The sequence below is a fragment of the Typopeltis vanoorti genome, chromosome 2 (genome assembly GCF_054136105.1).
Source record: "Typopeltis vanoorti isolate ZY-2024b chromosome 2, IOZ_Tvanoo_1.0, whole genome shotgun sequence".
Taxonomy (NCBI): Eukaryota; Metazoa; Arthropoda; class Arachnida; order Uropygi; family Thelyphonidae; genus Typopeltis; species Typopeltis vanoorti.
The window spans coordinates 132,999,718-133,015,209 of NC_143550.1; the positions used below are offsets into that span (position 1 = coordinate 132,999,718).

The 15,492-nt window shown below is 34.5% G+C and overlaps 1 protein-coding gene across 3 annotated transcripts in view; it reads right to left on the bottom strand.

The window, feature by feature from the left end:
- Nucleotides 1–1,441: 1,441 nt before the first annotated feature.
- The window catches only part of LOC150109444 (ribitol-5-phosphate transferase FKTN-like), a 171,610-nt gene continuing 157,559 nt past the window's right edge, over nt 1,442–15,492 (bottom strand). For 2 of the 3 annotated variants that reach the window (XM_090408350.1, XM_090408361.1), the window contains exon 7: nt 10,693–12,579. In XM_090408350.1, coding sequence (XP_090264476.1) covers nt 12,369–12,579 — 211 coding nt within the window. In that variant the 3' untranslated portion in view covers nt 10,693–12,368. Of the gene's footprint in view, nt 1,669–10,692; nt 12,580–15,492 lie in introns of those variants that run through there. The other variant, XR_016549824.1, reaches the window with a different exon arrangement.

Genomic DNA, 15,492 nt, shown 5'->3' on the forward strand with positions numbered 1-15,492 from the left:
AAAGAAATTGTTTTAAAAGTTGACCAGATGTTTGTATTTGATAAGAAATTGTATTGTAAGTTGGTGTGAGCATCGCACACGTTTCAAATGCATGATGACGTCAGTCAGTCACATGGCCCAACAGTCTGCCATTTTATTGCCTTAAAGTTGATAGCACCGCTACAAGTTAGTCTTTGCATAGTGTTCTGATTGGTAGTTATGATAGCGAGTGGGAAGTTTTCAAAGACTGATCGTAATTCGTTGCAGTAAAGAGTTGTATACTCTTCTTCAAAAATGAGCAAAGAAAAAAATAAAGCTTACAAGCAAAAATTTAGGAGGGAGTGGTTACAAATGGGAATGTTTAGTAAATGGTTGTGTGAAGTTCCTGGTGACGCTACAAAATGCCACTAAGTTTTGCAGATGTGATATAGCTGCTAAATATTGTCAGCTTGTAAAGCATAGCGAAACTAAGAAAGTTTCTTGCTGCAGTTCCATATAAGGCTGTTCCTGTTACAAATATGCTTGTGAAAAAGTCTGATGAGACCACGAACTTGGAAGGTAGGTTAGCATTATTTCTTTATTATCACTCATCGTTCAACAGTTACGATCATCTAGTAGATCTTTGCAAAAATATCATCCCAGACAGTCATATTATGCAAAAGGTAAAAATGCACTGAACTAAGTGCTCTGCAGTTGTAAAGAATATTCTAAGTGAGCATTTTGAAGAAGATCTAGTTGCAGACATTGGAGATGAAAATTTCAGCTTGCTAATAGACGAATCAAATGATATCACAATGAATAAGATTTTAGGAATGGCCATCCCACAGTAAGTCTCAGACTACATGGTCAGATGTTAATGATAATAATTAAAAAACATTGTCTACTTCTTCTGTACAGAATTGTCTTGTTATTATTATGTGACACCTCCAAGGAGTCCAAAGACTCATCGAGGAAGGGTACCTACTCTACAACTCTCCATCTCCACCACTCCATCCACCAACTACAATGAACTGCAACTACCACCGTCATCATCTACACCAATGCCATCTGCCGCCCACCCACCACTAGTATTTTCACAGAAAGTCACAAACATCCATGCCCATGGCAGGATTTGAACCCATAGCTGTTTGGCTGGAGAGTGGATACACTAACCACTTGGACAACAAAGCACAATTGTACTATAAGCCAGTATCAGTGGCTAAATTTTCCCATTTAGAAGTTTGTTCTTGAAATTGTCTGCCAACTAAAACTAATAAGTCTACTACTCGGTTCTCTTCATTCCTTTGACTATGTGGAGGTCTCCTCACAATTATCTACATTTTTTTATTCATAAGCAAGTTGCATTTAAGCATATCTATGGTAAACTGTACAACTGCATTTTGTAAGCATACATCCAAGTCCTTAAAATTCATTTAATGAGAAAACTGTGCATGTCTAAATGTAGTTTTAATCAGTCCTGAACTCCTCTTATATAAGTGATATACATATTCAACCTCACACTGGTGGTCTAAGATGTTCCAAGTCACTTCTTATCTGGCATACTAGATGTACGTTTTCCTAAGCTTCTTTTGCAGATGTTCTTGATGATGGTCCCTTTGAAACACTTGAAATTTCCCTAGACCTGCATATCTTTATTTTTATGATCATGGACATACACTCCACTTATTCTTGAGAATCAATTTCCAGTTCCTGGAAGATTTGTGGAGACTGAAATTTAGATTAGCACAACAACTTCGAGATATATAATTAATAATACATATAACATATCTTTTCAATTTCAAAAATATCCAGGGATTATTATTATTATGTGACGCTTCCAGGGACTCATTGTGGGAGGCACTCTACTCCACTCTATGACACACATCTAAAAGTCTCTCGTAATGTTTGTGTCACAGTAGCCTTACCTCTCTTCTAGAATAGCCCTTTCTTTAAAATTAAGAGACAGTGGTGGAATGAAAAACTTTTTTTTTCTCATTTTAGGACCAATTCCAAGTTCTTTACTTCCAGCAGTTTTTGGATCTCTAGAAGCAATTGATATCAATAATGGACCATATAAAGTCCTTACATATGACTAATGGATTGAAGTTATGATTGCCTCCAAGTCAGGAGATGCTGGTGAAAATAATTATCAGCAAGGTCAACTGCAAAACATTTAATACAAATAAATAAAATTTTATTTATAACTACATTCTCTTGCTTTTGCATAATAACTTCTACAATACTGTAACCTAATTATGATTAAAATATTAGTTGACATGATAATTTAGAACAGTAAACAATAAAATTTTATTTATGACTACAATCTTGCTTTTTATAGCTCTTTAATAATTTACAGAATTTTGAGTAACAAATATCAGTTGACTTGGTACTCAACATTTAGAGCAATAAGGAATAAAATACATAATTTAAAGGAAACAAAGAATGAAGTGATATTCAAGAAATGATGGGCATAAGATATACTACAGGGTAGCACATGAAATGCCAGTGCATTGAAATGTTTCATAAAAAAGTATTTATTGGAAAAGAAAAACCTTCCTTTATATAATTTTTACATCTTGAAGGTGTATACCAATGTTTAAAATACCCCACCCCATGACATATTCTTGACGATCTTGTGAAAAGTGAACAATCTCAGTTTCATTTCCATGAAATTAGTAAACTACTTCAAGAATCATTTCCCATTCATGAATCTATCATAAGAAAAATTCAGGTGTTCAAGCTGAACCTAAGAGGGTGGCTGGAAATGCTTATAGGTGTGCCAGGATTATCATTATTATTACTATGTGACAACTCCAGGAAGTTCGAAGACTCATCGAGGGAGGGCATCTACTCTACACCTGTCTCCACCACTCAATCCGCTAACTACATCAACATCATCTACTGTCCACCATCACAACTAGTATTTTCACAATCTCAAATATCCATGCCCATGCATGGATTTGAACTCTCAGCCTTTTGGCTGGAGAGTGGATACGCTAGCCACTCAAATAACCCTCATGGATATTTGAGATTGTGAAAATACCAGTGGTGATGGTGGACAGTAGATGATGTTGGTGTAGTTGCGGTTCGTTGTAGTTGGTGGATTGAGTGGTGGAGACAGGTGTAGAGTAGATGCCCTCCCTCGATAAGTCATGTGCATAAAATCAGTACATTTGTTATACTTGTGATGCCATGTTACATAAACTTTGGGTATTCAGAGACAGCAAAGTCGCAATAAAAAGTCATTCTAGCATAAGCAGGTATCAACTGAAGTTTTACAGGTTCCTTGAAGAAGCTGGATCCAATTAAACTATGACTTGGCATTTCTTACTATATAGTCACTTTCAGGCCATGGCTACTTTTTCCATGAAATTAGTGGAATATTCTTTTCCCCAAACATCAGGTGGTTTGTTCACTATCTTGTCTAAATGAACCGTGAATAAAAGCCAAGCATTGTACTTTTTTCTTCTGATGTGGTGAAATGAATTTTTTTTTTATTTTAAAATAAAATATGCTAACACTTTTTTAATTCCCAGAGGAAGTAGATGAAACCATTTAGCCCCAACTAACTTTCAGAGACTAGCAGATAATCTCATTGCCACTTAGCAGTCACAGAAAGCTGGTGCCCAAGACTCTCAGTGATTTTAATTGGCATCCAGTGATTGACTTACTTGGGAACTGGTCAAAGAAAGGCTATGAAAAAATTTGTCTGGTTGGCAACTGTGTTGAACCACCAACTATGTTAGCAACTAGTTGAATGGAATGCATTGCCTGATAGTGGTGAGAGCGAGAACAGTCAATGAGTAGTATGATAGACTTTGTGTTTCCTAGGAAGGACCTCCTGTGATGAGTCTTTTGACTCCATGGAGGCCTGAATAATAATAATAATAACTAGAATCAAACTACAATGGTCTTTCTTTGAGTGGCTTAATACTATGGATGCAAACATCATTTCTACAGGCCACTTTTTTTTTTTTTTTTAAATCTTCTGATGCTTTCATTTCCCAAAGTGAGTAGGTAAGGTTCTTTTATTCCTAACTTCTGAAGACTAGTAAGGCAGCCACTTTCTACCTTTAGCTGATCACAAAAAGCTAGTCTAAGACTATCAATGATTTTAATTGGCATGCATCCAGGGAGGAGAGTACAGATAACTGCTCCATAAAATAGTTTTTTTTTTTTTAAATCATATTCAGGTTTCTGCAATACTGAAAATTTGTTCAGTGTTTTCATATCTTTATGCACATTACACAGATGGTTGGCCTCCTCTGTAATGTGCCTAAAGAGATGGTTGGCCAACAGGAATTAGCAAGTTGTCTCTTGAGATATTGCTAAGCTTAAAGTTTTGCTCTAGGAGTTGGGAGATGAAGGATATGGGGATGTGGTCAGAAAATAAGGAGTTGCAGCTCAAGGAACACATTGAAAAGCGGTTAAGACTAGCCAAAAAATTGCTCCATAATGAGAAGAATGCTAACAAGTGGGGATAAGGGTTCATAATCAGGGACTGTTGATATTGACTTTATGTACATATCAAAACTCATTTTATATTATCACTGTCATCCGAGCTAATTTTCTGTTACCTATAAAAGTTTCGCATATACTTCACACATGAAAAATCATGTTATCAGGCTGTGGTGTGCCAGTATCGGTAAGTGGTGATATTATTTGATCTATTCTACGTTAAAAAATTTAACCCTGAGATGGATAAGTGGCTGATAAACAATAAAAAAAAATTCCTGCGAACAATCAGAAACAGACTCAAAAAAAAAGGACAGTATTTCATATTTTACCAGAACAGTCTGCATCATCTTCAGAACCAAACGGTAAGAGGCAAAAAAAAAAAAAAATGTAATATATGCATTTGATTTTTGCAATATTCGCTGTGTATGTTTTGTATTGAATATAAATACAATAAATATTATAATAATATATCTCTCTATTACGATTTTTTTTCGAGAGGGGCCATGAAATATTTTAATTTTTGTAAAGGGGGCCCTGACATCCAGAAGTTTGGGAAGCACTGGTGTAAATGACAGAAGTAGTTGTTGGAAACCGAGAGCTGTGGAGTAGGTGCCTCCCTCGATGAGTTTTTGGACTCCCTGGAGGTGTCATATAATAATATATAAGAAATATAAAAATCATTGAAATAAAACTATTTAATTTTAATGGAATATTTTTTTTATTTCAAATACTTATTCAAAGTATATACATATGTATCTCTCTTAAAGAAAATAGTGTCACTAATAAAACAGAAATTCAAAAAGGCCCAAATACACCTGCTGCATATGGTTATTACTTAAATTTTATTTGCCAACACTTTCTGACAGTAGCCACATTCTTTTGTGTTATACTGGAATTAAATCACTTCCATCACTTAAAACACTTTGGCCATCCTGTTCATGCCGAAACATTTTCTTCAGTAAAAGGAACTAAATTTCTGAAGGTTGATTTTTTATTTTTTACCACAAACTCGCTAATTAATCATTGGGATTCTGTTTTGACTAGATCTTTGTATAATTCTGCATATTGCACCATATATGACTTTTAAACTGTTCATCTCATTCAGTATTTGGATCATGTGTAAGAAAATGACTTTGCAATTTACTAGCCATTTGAAGCCCTTCTTTAATTAATCCTGCAGTGAGTGGAATCTCATCATCACTTTTTTGTTTTTCATCGAGATTCTCAAGGACAGCTTCTGTTATTTCATCATCCCTAACAGCCTTGTCAATCATTAATTCTTCAATATCTGCAGATGAAAAATCATCAAATCCTTCTCTGCCAACTGCGTGTGCTAATCTGATGATATTGGGATATTCAGTTGTATGCAAAGGTACAGGGTTTTTCTTTTTAACACATTCTGGCCAAGTAGCTTTTAAAGTTGATAGTTTCAATTCTGATAATGCCAATTTAGCAATTTTGATGCAATCCAAATAGAAAATTTCTTCCATACATCAATAACCATCAGTAAATTACCTTTATCTAGTTTATCCAAAATGTATTGGACTGTTCTTCTTATGTAGTAATTTTTGAAGGTAGCGATCTCATCCTGGTCTAGTGGTTGTATTATGTGGCAGAAAACAAAATTCTGCCACATAATACAACCTGATTTAGAACACATTTAGGTGTTCTAAATCAGGATCGCCAGGTGTATTGATCAATAAAACTTTAAAGTCCAGATTTTTTTCCATCAAATAGTGTTTAACTTCTGGAACAAAAATTGATTCTGGAACCATTCATTAAAAATTTCTTTTGTAACCCAAAAGAAAATTGTTCGTCTTCCAGTGCACTAGTAATGTGTTAAAATCTACACCTTTCATTGCCACAGTCTTAGGGCTCAATTAATGAGTAATGGTTTTAATATACGATCTCCTGAAGCGCTGCTGCAAAATGATAGTCACACAATCCTCAGCTGCTTTAAAGTGCACACTTTTGTGATTTTGCTATATAAGTTCTACTTGACATTTTTTCCCAACAAAGGCCAGTCTCATCTGCATTCAGAAGTGTTACCCCCATTTTCAATAATTATGAACAGTTTTGAAAGAAATTCCCTTGTTGCCAACTGATGTGCAAATGCAGCTTCTCCTTTTATTTTTACATTATGAAGTACGCATCTTTTGAGAAATTTTGTAAGCCAACCTGTGCTTGCAGAAAAATCACAATTGTTGTTTGATGTTGTTGGCTCCTTTTCCTGAATCTATTTGTACAACTGCAATGCTTTCTGTTTGATGACATTTCCGTCTAAAAGGTATTCCTTTTTGTGGATAATCTTCTATCCATATCACTAGGGCCTTTTCCTTCTTCAAAATTTAATACATACCTGTATAATTATTGCAGAGACAAAACGTCATGAACAAAACACAAGATGTGTAAACATTTCGAATTGTAAACAAGAAATGATTGTTTAGCAAACAGCTTAACTCCTTCCAAGCAGCTTTACATAGGTAGGTCTCCCATATCAGCATAGCACTCTTCTGCTTCCGGGAACCAAAGGCAAGTGAATATAATGGATCGTGTGTTGGCTTAACTTCGGGGAATCTTAATTACAAAAATTTATTTATTTATTTTTTTTGGTGTTGCCACAGTTATTTACATTCTGTAACGTAGAGTAATCCCTGATATTTAAAACATCAAGGGGGGGGGGGTCCCAAAATTCAAGTTTAAGTACATGTGTACTGTTCTAGGAAATTATAATTATAATGAAAATACCCTTTTGAACAGAACTGAATTCAAACAGAAATTTTAAAAATAAGTGCCATTTGAACTGTGTTAAATCAAAATATACCATGTAAAAATAGAATTGCTTTTGTTTTCTAAACAGTGTTATCTCTAAATCGTGTAAAAAAGGCCGTGTAAAAAGATAATTACCTGTATACTACTGTGTATCCATTTCTTTTGTCCAGTGAAGCTGTCACCTTATTGTAATAAGTAAGTAGATTATGATTAAAATATGACCTCCCCTTTAGCAAATCCACGCTGTCCATTAAAGATAATACTAGTTATCAACTCAATTCTCGATCCTGGTTCTCACCAGCCTCTCCAACACTTTAACTACAACAACTGACACACAAATAAACCTATGATTTGATTCTGGAGCTCTTTCACCTCCCTTATGGTGCAATCTTGCCTTCCTTCTGCTCCTTTGGAACTTGACCCACTGTAAGACTCATATTAAACATATATGTCAAGGCAGATGTCATCACCCTATTACATTCCTTCAAAACACATGGTGATGTATTATCAAGTCCCACAGCCTTATTAAAATCAAGTTTGCACAATTCCCTATATACCTCTTACTTGCATACAGTCAGTCTCTCCTCCTCATCATCAACTGCTCTCAAACACTCCATGATGTCACATTCATAAGAATGAAAGACCTTTATAACTGCTCATTAAGTATCTCAACTATATCTTCCACCATTTTCTCCAATCAATGTCATGCTTCCATAATCTTTTTTTTTTTTTTTTGCTGGCTACATATCATAAGAACTCCCTAGTATTCTTTTTGGCTTCATTAGCTAACTGCTGCTCATACTTCACTTCTGCTAGCCTTACCAACCAAGTCACCCTCCTTGCCTGTTCTTTGTCAACTGCATGGAATTGATTATTACCACTTCTCTTATGCTCCTCCATAATGCCTTTTACCCCTGTATTGCATGCTAATATCTTCATTCATGCATTTCACACCTACCTTATTTAACCTTCTGACCCCTTGGAATGCATTTAGACATTACTTCTATTAAGAATATCCTGAATATTCCCCAAACTGCATTGATCTCCTTTCCAACTACTTCCTCATTCCATGCTACACCTGCAAGCTGTCTCCTGAGCCTCTCATAATCACCAGCCTTGTTAAATTCACACACCTTTTCTTGCAGAGATTCTCACACTATTGGCAACCATCCAAGTAATCATTTCATGGTTGTTCTCACCTACTGGAGGGTGATTTGACACCTCATTTATAATTACATCCTCTGATGAGAATCCAAGACCCTCAAATCCTCGTGTGCTTTCTGTTTCATACTGGCTGAGATAGTTGTCCCTCAGAAACTCAAGAAACTCGTTTTCTTTACTTCCAATTGCTATCTCATCTTCCCAGTCTATATTGCCATAATTAAAATGGTCTATAATGATCACCATTTTTCTTATTTGCTTGCCTAATTTGATTATACATTTCATAGTCACTACCATCCACATTACCAGGTCTATAACAACATCCAACTAAGTATTTCATTCTGTTCACCTCTATCTCACATCATACTGCCTCAAAACCACTAGCACTATTTTCCTCTTGCATCTCTACTTTGTATGGACATAACTCTTTCTCTATCATCAATAGCACTCTTCCTCCCTTTGTACCTTTTCTATCTTGACGAAACACATCATACCCTTCCATCTCTATTCTAGTCAGGATGTTGTTCTCATCTAACCATATCTCCCTTATTCCAACAATTCTTGGCTGAACAGACTCAATTAATGCAACCATTTCATTTGCCTTGTTTCTTACACTTCTAGTATTTGTATACAAATATAGCAGCTCATTCCTGGATCTAGTTCCATTGATACCACTTATTTGATGTGACTTCTCCATGCTTAACTGAAACCATTTCTTTTTTTTATTCATCTTAAAACCTTCTTCAAATCCATCTGTTTTCCCTTGATCCCAGGTCATCCCCTTCCCTTTTTTTTGACTACACATGCATTCACATCCTACTCTAGCATCAACCTTTCTCATGCTGTGTTCCCCTGGCCACCCTGAGCCTTGCCGTTTCCCTGTCTGTCTTGCACACCTGTTCTCTCATTCTCTATACTCATGCCATTAACTTCATTCATAACCACCTTTTCAATCTCTGCTGTCTTTCCACTTGATCAGATTAATTCTTTGCACTCACTTCTCTACCTTCCAGCAGCTGTCTCTCAAAGTGACTCACACCAAAACCATTGAAATGCAGTCCATCACTCTTATACAGTTCACTTTGTCCTTCAAACTCATTCCACACATTAACAAACTGTACTCCCTTCTCCTCACACTGCCTCAAAACCACTTCTAACATATCATTCATAATCCTTGCTCTCCACCTCATCTCACCACTGTCATACCTGGGTAACAGCTTCCTATCACACTATTATGTCTCAACAACCTCCTGATATCCAATCTGATGTGTTCTTTGTTCCCAGTCAAGTCAAGTCATTTGTCTCTATTACAACTACCAACTTACTCACTTACTTCTCATATCCAATGCTTCAATCACTCTACTCATTCTACCTCCAGGAAAACAAACCTTTTGCATCCTCTCATCCTGCATACCTTTAATAATTGAATCACCATACAATGCCATTCGCAGGTCTTTCGTTACCTCTTTTATACCAATATTATTTGTTTTCATCATAATTTTCACTCTTCTATACGTATCTCGAATTCTCTTAACTTCATTCTGCATTATTTAATCTCTTGCCTCATCTTAACCAACTCAACTTTCAAATCTTGCATCATATTTTCGCTTTCATTCACTCTCTTGATTTTGTTGCCAGTCACACACACTTGTGTGTAGTCAATGCTGCTTACCATCTTACCTTTAACTTCACATTGTTTTTTAATTTCTGCTACATTCATATCACTTTTGACTTTCTTTCCATCATTATTAAGTTTCTCAAATTGCTTGTTCTCTTTTTCAAAACTTTTTTATAATTTTTTCGCTACTCTTTTACACTGTCCTTTTCTATCTTCATCGCGGCATTCTTGCTAACACTTTCAATTATCACCATATTAGTACTCATCAAGTCCTCATTCAGCTCACACTTTGCACGCATCCTTCCATCTGCCTTAAACATCCACAATTTATCTATATAATTGAACAAATACATATAGCATACCTCACATTTCACGAAATGACTGAAATCAAAATTAAATTCCTGAATAATGGATAAAGTGAATTATACAAGTGAATATTATGCAACTGAATAATAAAAAATAATATATTCCAAGTTATGGTAGGTAAATAGTTTACATAGTATGTTCTAACTATTCTATCAAATAGAATTTTACACAGTATGTTCCAACTACTTAATCAAAATAGAATGTTTCTTATTCTCTTCTGTAGATTTTACTTTTAAGTATAAGGAAAGGAAGATAAGAGTATTATATATTGCAGCAATAAATAAAGATTTTTAGGATGACTAGAAATTTGTTTTACGATGACTAGAAATTCATTCATTTTGGTACCTTCAACTATTTATTTTACAGATTTCCATTCTCACACCATTAATTACTGTGCTTCTTTTACTACATGGTATGAATTCATTTCTGCATTGTACATTGGAAGTAATTCATAGACACATAACTAATTATTTATTATTATTATTCAAACACAAGATTCATACTGCTTTAGAAATTAAATCACACGTTGATATTTTATGAGATCAACAAAGCTTGGCAGAATGAAATTTATCCCAGAACCTTTCTTATGGCAAATAATTTAGTATATCAAGTGTTTATCTTTAGTATGGTACTTGAAGATATGAAATTTATTAAACAAGTGAATAAAAAGAAATATTCCAAGTTATGGTAGGTAAATAGTTCACACAGTATGTTCTAACTACTCTATCAAATAGAATTTTATGAATATGTTTTAAATACATGACACAGTATGTTCTAATTTCTGAAAGTTTTATGAAATAATTTGTGAAAGTTTTTTTTTTATAATTAGTGGGGGAAAAGATGATTTTTGAAATTAACAGTTTAATATAATTTTGTTTTGATTAAAAATAAAATAGAATTTCAGGTTTTTTAATACCTAAAGAATAGTCAATGCTAAATGAACATATTAGTGAAATTTATAAATATAACTGACAATTCACTATTTTATGAAACTCAAATACAGCAATTAGAATTTACTTGTGTTCCAAATAATCAAGTTATTCTTAGTTTCTTTTGTCCACAAATTCGTCATGATGCATCTCCATAAATTTCATTATTACCATACATAAGTTTATTTCAAATTCAAATAGCAAAATACAAGCTATTAAAATGACAAAGTTATAATGGAGAAAGCAAAATCACCAACTAATGCAAAAAAATGCAGCAGGCAGGTTCAGCAAAGGTACATTTGCAATAAGACTAGAAGAACGGTGAAGATAAAAGGAGGACATGCAGTGTTATTGCATTTAAAGTAAAGTATCGATTTAGGCAAAAGTAATGTAGCCATGGAGGTGTTTTCATCACCAAAGACTGGTTAAAAATATTCAGAAATCTTAGCTATAGCTTAGCCTAGATAGTGACAATACACACTGAAGTAGCATCTGCAGATTGCAAGGCAACAGGTTTTTTTTTTTTTTTCTGCTCTCCCACTTGTTTTTAATCATGCAGCTTACTTTCTCATACAGCATGCCTTTGACAAATTTTGAAAATGTTTCATTTACATTATGTTGATATTTTCTAGGAATATCATCACAATGTAAATGAAGAACTGTCTATATGATTTCTGTCATAATCACAAAAAATAAACAAAAATATAAATAGCATTCAGGTCACCCTATCATTATTAAAACTGATGAAATATCAGGATTTACATAAATATCAAAATAAATCACAGATAATTCTTATAAGAATATTAACTATGCAACTATGACTATTAAATAAAAATATTGAAGTACGCAATGAAAATAATCTTAAAAATATAAGATTATTTTTATTCTTATTCCGAACTTCACATTAGTTGATGTCATTTTTGACACTTGCAAAAATTGATTGTTGAAAATAAATGAAAATTTGAGTCATTTCAGTTATGTTACATAATAAATACTCTATGTAATTCAGTTTTGTGCGCGTTACCTCATTAGCAAAATATTATCACAGCTTTGTTGTCTACTGTGCATCTTGACATAAGGTAATTATTTTGAGCTTCATGTATACCCTAAAGAGATTGATATGAGTGTTCTTGTTCTGCATCTGTCCACTTTTTCCTGTCTTCAATATTTAGCGCTGAGGAATCATATCTCCATTTCTTTACTGGAACTCTCCAATTTCCATATTCTGTTTCTATCACAGCTTCTGGTTTGCATGGTACATGCACTTTTTCACCCAACAACTCTGCAGAACATAGAGTAAATAGTGGATACATGTACCTATAAATAAAAAAATTATTATTCCAATCTTTAATACATGTTACAAGCTCTTGTATAACTGAAAAATGCTATTCAGATGTTCTATATACTTTAATAAATTAAATACATGAACTAAATCCTTTAGATTAATAAAAAAAAGAGGACTTTATTATGTTGAATTTTTTCTTCACAATTATTCATAAGACTATTACACTTTTTTTATCTAATCTTTGTCAAATTTCTCAAAACATTTTATAGATAAAATAAAAAACATCCCTATTTTTGAAGAGGATATACTAGCAAGCCTGGACATTACATCTCTGTTTACTAACATTCCAGTGGTTGAAGTCATCAACATCTTAGACAACTTGTTCCCAAGAAACATCACTACTTTGTTCAATCACTGTTTAACTTCTAACTATTTTATTTGGCAAAAAACGATCTACAAACAACTCACTGAATTAGCTATGGGTAGCCCCCTCTCACCTCCTTTGTGCTAACTTATTCATGGAAAATCTAGAGAAAAAAATCTTAACCCAGATCATTCCAAAACCGAAAATTTGGTACAGATATGTAGATGACATCTTTATCATTTGGGATCATACGAAAGAAGAACTAATGAATTACCTCAATCAAATCAATAGTTTCCACAATACCATCAAATTCACATTAGAAATAGAAAAAGATAAAAAAACTGCCTTTCCTTGACATTTTAATAAAGAAACAATCCAATAATAGTATCGACCTATCTGTATACAGAAAACCTACAAATACTGGACGTTACCTCCATTTCAACTCAGCTCATTACATAGCTCAGAAACTTAGCATTATCCATAGTCTCAAGAAAAGAGCTATACAGTATACGACAGACAAGGATGACCTACTAACGGAATTAACCACAATATCCAGAGAACTTTCTTTAAATGGTTACCCAAAAAGACTCTATAACAAGATTCTCTTTACTGATATACCACATCGACAACATGATGACGTCCAATACATCAGTACAATTACGATTCCTTTTGTCAGCAACCTTTCCAAAAAAATTAGCTAACCTTTTAAAACCACATAAGATCAGAGTGGCATTCAAACCAATCAACACTATTCGGAAATTTTTAAGATCACCGAAAGATCCTCACCCATTCTACAAGTACTCTGGAGTATATGATATACTTTGCTCATGTGGTATTAGTTACGTAGGTCAGACCTCTAGAAGCTTTGAAACGAGAAAGAAAGAACACATAGGATATGTCAGAAATAACAGACAAGACATTTCAGGCTTTTCATGCCACTTTGCCTCTACTAACCATCACATTGAGTGGGACAAGAGCCTTATGCCATACATAGAAGATAACTACCATTCAAGAACCTTTAAAGAAGCAGCTACAGTCGCCCGTAAAACTGAAAACCTAAACAAGAATCAAGGTCTAATTTTAAAATCAAGGTCCCAGAAATTTGGAAAACTTTTATCAGATCATTAAACATCAAAGAAATTAACTTTCCGTCATGAGCCATAACAAATAAATCATGTTAACGAGACGCACAATACCAATTTTTTGTATGAATTAGAACCATCGGTTATAACCTAGTCTGTAACCTTCATTTTAGCTTACTAGTTTGTATTCCCTGAGGATGCCAATAGAAAAAGATTGGCGAAACATGTAGGAGGATAAAATAAAGCTACTTGACAAAGATTAGATAAAAAAAGTGTAATAGGACTTTATTATGTTTTCAAGTGAAAGAAAAAATAGTTATAAAAACTATTGGACTATAGTTCTCCAATTTGGACCCCAGGATTTGAAGGGAATAAACTAAATGTGAGAGGGTGCAGAGGCAGATAACAACGATCGTATCAGGACCGTACAATGTTAGTTATGAAGACAGGTTGAGGGAATGTGGACTGCAGAGTTTCGTAGATAGAAGAAGTGTAATAGGACTTTATTATGTTTTCAAGTGAAAGAAAAAATAGTTATAAAAACTATTGGACTATAGTTCTCCAATTTGGACCCCAGGATTTGAAGGGAATAAACTAAATGTGAGAGGGTGCAGAGGCAGATAACAACGATCGTATCAGGACCGTACAATGTTAGTTATGAAGACAGGTTGAGGGAATGTGGACTGCAGAGTTTCGTAGATAGAAGAATGAGAGGTGATATGATTTTTATTATTATTATTGTTATTACATGACACCTCCAAGGAGTCCATAGACTCATTGAGGGAGGGCACCCACTCCACAGCTGTCTGTCTCCACAACTCAATCCACCAACTACAGTGAACCGCAACCACCATCATCTACACCAATGCCATCTATTGCCCACCACCACTAGTATTTTCACAGACAATCGCAAACATCCATGTCCATGGCGGGATTCAAACCCGCAGCCTGGCTGGAGAGTAGATACGCTAGCTGCTCGGCCAACCAGGCTGGGACTTTTAAACTGCTGAGAGGTACTTACAGGGTTAACACTGGGGAAGTCTTTCGCTTGGTAGAACAGGGGGAAAAGGAGCGAGGACAAAAGAAAGCTGTAAGCAAGAGGGTGAGGAGTGGTTCCTTTGCATGGAGGGTGGTTGAACTGTGGAATGGATTGCCTGATAGAATGGTGAGAGTACAAATGGTTAGGATGGGCCTCCCATAATGAGTCTTGACTTCATGGAGGCCTGAATAATAATAATAATAATAAAATTACTAATTAATATAACTGAATTTAAAAACTGCTCAGGTATTAGTTTTATCTTAACATTTGGCATTACAATTCTGTGAGACTGTTACATTAGTAGTCACATATACAGTGATATCTTGTGTTAGTGTCAACTACCAGAACTATGTAATTATACCTTCACTTATTCAACCCTTAAATTATCCAATTGCTCTCTGCTGTGGTTGGATAACTGAGGGATTACAATAACACTTTGTACTAACATTGCCTTTTGTAT